The 2,753-nt window shown below is 65.9% G+C and overlaps 1 protein-coding gene across 1 annotated transcript in view; it reads right to left on the bottom strand.

Annotated features, from left to right (window-relative positions):
• The window catches only part of FZD8 (frizzled class receptor 8), a 3,822-nt gene extending 3,196 nt beyond the window's left edge, over nt 1-626 (bottom strand). The window contains exon 1 of the mRNA XM_011956198.1: nt 7-626. Within this exon, the coding sequence (XP_011811588.1) occupies nt 7-492 (486 nt within the window). The 5' untranslated portion in view covers nt 493-626. The remainder of the gene's footprint in view (nt 1-6) is intronic.
• Between the last annotated feature and the right edge of the window lie 2,127 nt (nt 627-2,753).

Here is a 2,753-nt window from a genome sequence, read left to right as displayed (position 1 = left end):
CGGGGGACTGGGCGCAGCGGTGGTGAGGTCGGTGCGGTTGTAGTCCATGCACAGCGTGTCAGGGTTGCCCTGTTCGGGCAGCCGGTCGCAGCGCATGCGGTCGGGCCAGGCGAAGCCGTACTGACGCATGAGCGGCGCGCAGCCGGCCTTGGCGCGCTCGCACACCGAGCGGCAGGGCGGCAACGGCTTCTTGTAGTCCTCCAGGCAGATGGGCGTGTACATGCTGCACAGGAAGAACTTGAGGTCGGGCGAGCACTGGATCTCCACCAGCGGCCAGAACTGGTGCACCTCCAGGCCCGCCTCGTCCTGCGTGTCGTGGTTGAACTGGTTGGGCATGTAGGTGTAGTTGTAGCCGATGCCCTTACACAGCGGCACGGTGATCTCTTGGCACGCCAGCTCCTTGGCCGAGGCGGCCGCTGCGCCGCTAGAGCGCTGCAGCAGCGCTAAGGCGGCCAGCAGCGAGGTCACTTCCAACAGGTAACCCCACTCCATGCTGTGCGCCTCGGTCCGGTGCCCTCGCCCTCCAGGCGGCGCGCAGAGGGGTGCCGGGGGGGACTCCACGAGAGAGCCGGAGACGGGGAAAGCGGGTGATCTGGGATCTCCCTTATGCCTCGCCCGGGAGAGGGGTCTGCTGATAATCTAGCCCCTCGTAGGGGCGCGTCCGCAGCCTCGGCAGGGCCCTTCCGCACTCCTTTCCGCCGCTCCTGGGATTTGAAGGCGGCCGCAAGCGCGCGCCACAGTCCGAAGGTCCGCTCTGCTCGCCCCAGGTCGCGCTCAGCCCTTGCGGCGCAGAGGATCCGGGCTTCGGCTCATCGTCCCGCGCTCGCTCGCCTACTCTCCGCGGGCCCGACCACTTCTCCCCACCACGCTGGGCGGCGGTGACTCCGCCGGGCACAGAGGGCGGCGGCGCTGCAAGTTTCCTCTCGGGCCGCGGTGCGCAGTCAAGATGGCTGGGCCCGGCCGCTCGCCGCGCCGGGTCAGCCCTGGAGGCTACCGCTCAGCCCCCGGGGGCTCATGTCCGCCCCCAAGGCCGCGCCACCGCCGCCGCCGGAGTTGGGGACCCGCCTCGGCCCAGGCCGCCGCCCTCTTTCTCCGGCGTCCGTCCTTCGTCCGTCAGTTCCCGGGACAGACGGACCCCCGCCACCGGGAAAAGTCAGCGCCGCGCTCCGTCCGCAGTCGGGCGAGGCGCACGCAGTCTCCTTCCTGCTGGACACCCAGGAGCAAATCCAGACCGGAAGGCGGAGTGGACACCTGAGTGGCGCGGCCCGCGCCCAGCCGTCGCCGCCGCCGCCGCCGCCTCCTCCTACTCGGCGGGAGCAGCGCCTTTCGCCCAACTTCCCGGCTCCAGCCCCACTCGAGCCGCGCGGGCGGCTCATGAATATTTATACAGCGCGGACTCGGTCTCCGCCCCCAGCCCCGCGAGCCAATCGCCGGGCGGCGGGGCGGAGTCCACGCGCTCCCAGGGCTCAGCCTTCCTTAAGGCAGTCCCCGAGTGTCCGCACCGCTGTGCGCGTTCTCTGCGGATGGAGAGTTTTGGTAACCTTGGGATTGGCCGCAGAGACACAGTGTTGGCCACGGCTGTCCCCATGGCGCTGAGTGCGTCTGAGGTCTTGGTCCCCTTTCCCCGAGTCTGCCCTTGGGGACAGGGACGGGGTTTGGTGCAGCGCGCGCCTCTTCGCCGCGTTTCAAACCAGCCAGGCCCCTGCTGCCACCCTCCGCGAATGCGGGTGATCTGCGGGCGGCGGGGGTCTCGCGCTCCTCCGGGCGGCGCGGAGGTCCCGCAGCAGGCGAGTGCAGGGGAGGCCTGCCGGGGCGGTCTGCCGAGGCTTGGCGCTGCAGAAGACCCGGGAAAGGGTGTCCTCCTTGGGGTTCTCAGACGATGGTTTCTGAGGCTTGGAGATGTGGGGCGGGGGGTGGGGGGGAGAGGAGTGGAGTCATTCTAAACTGGAGCTGGACCCGGGACGGCCCAGGTGAGATGCCCCGGAGCCCAACCTTGGGCGCGCGAGGGGCGCGGGGGACAAATGCCCGCCTGAGACTTTTCTCCCGCCTCCGCTGCGTGACCCGGGGGAGCCTCAGTTTCCCCACCTCGAGAGTAGGGTGATCATAGCACAGATCTCCAAGGGGGCTTTGATAATTAGGTGAGATAAAATATAGAAAGCCCCGGGACGCCGTGCTTTCTTAGGAAGAAATATTCAATTTCTTTTTAAAAATCAAAACAAACAACGAAACTTATAAATAGGACAGACTGGAAACTCTGGGGCTGGATTCCCTGCCTTCGCTTGGTTCTTTCAGGACGTCTATTCATCCATCCCAAGTTCACAGGCTTTTGCCAGAGCCTCCTTTTCTCTGGTGGGAGGCGGTGCTGCGCTCTGGCGCGGACTCCGGGACACGTATCTGCGCTCTGCACGAGGCCGGAGCCGGACCGGGGCTGCTTTTAGCAGCCGCTTGGGCCACCGCCAGCGAACACGGTCCCCGCCGGCTCCACAGCCACCTTAAGACTGGCCGGGAGGGGGGCTGCGGGCGGCCCGGGCCGGCGGCCTGGCAGGTTCATTTACGCTTGTTAGGGCGTCCCAGGGGGCTGTCTTTCTCCTGGAATGGAGTGTTTATTTTTTAATTGATGTGCTGTTTCATTTAGCGCTTGTATGGAACTCATGCTGGGGCAGTAATTACTGTAATCTCGGGAACAAGCATTTCAGTTAGCGAGGAGGGTGGTAGAGTATGTTTCTCTCTCTCTCTCTCTCTCTCTCTCTCTC

The sequence above is a fragment of the Colobus angolensis genome, unplaced genomic scaffold (genome assembly GCF_000951035.1).
Source record: "Colobus angolensis palliatus isolate OR3802 unplaced genomic scaffold, Cang.pa_1.0 Scaffold41, whole genome shotgun sequence".
NCBI classification, from domain to species: Eukaryota; Metazoa; Chordata; class Mammalia; order Primates; family Cercopithecidae; genus Colobus; species Colobus angolensis.
This window is presented reverse-complemented; position numbering and strand designations above follow the sequence as displayed.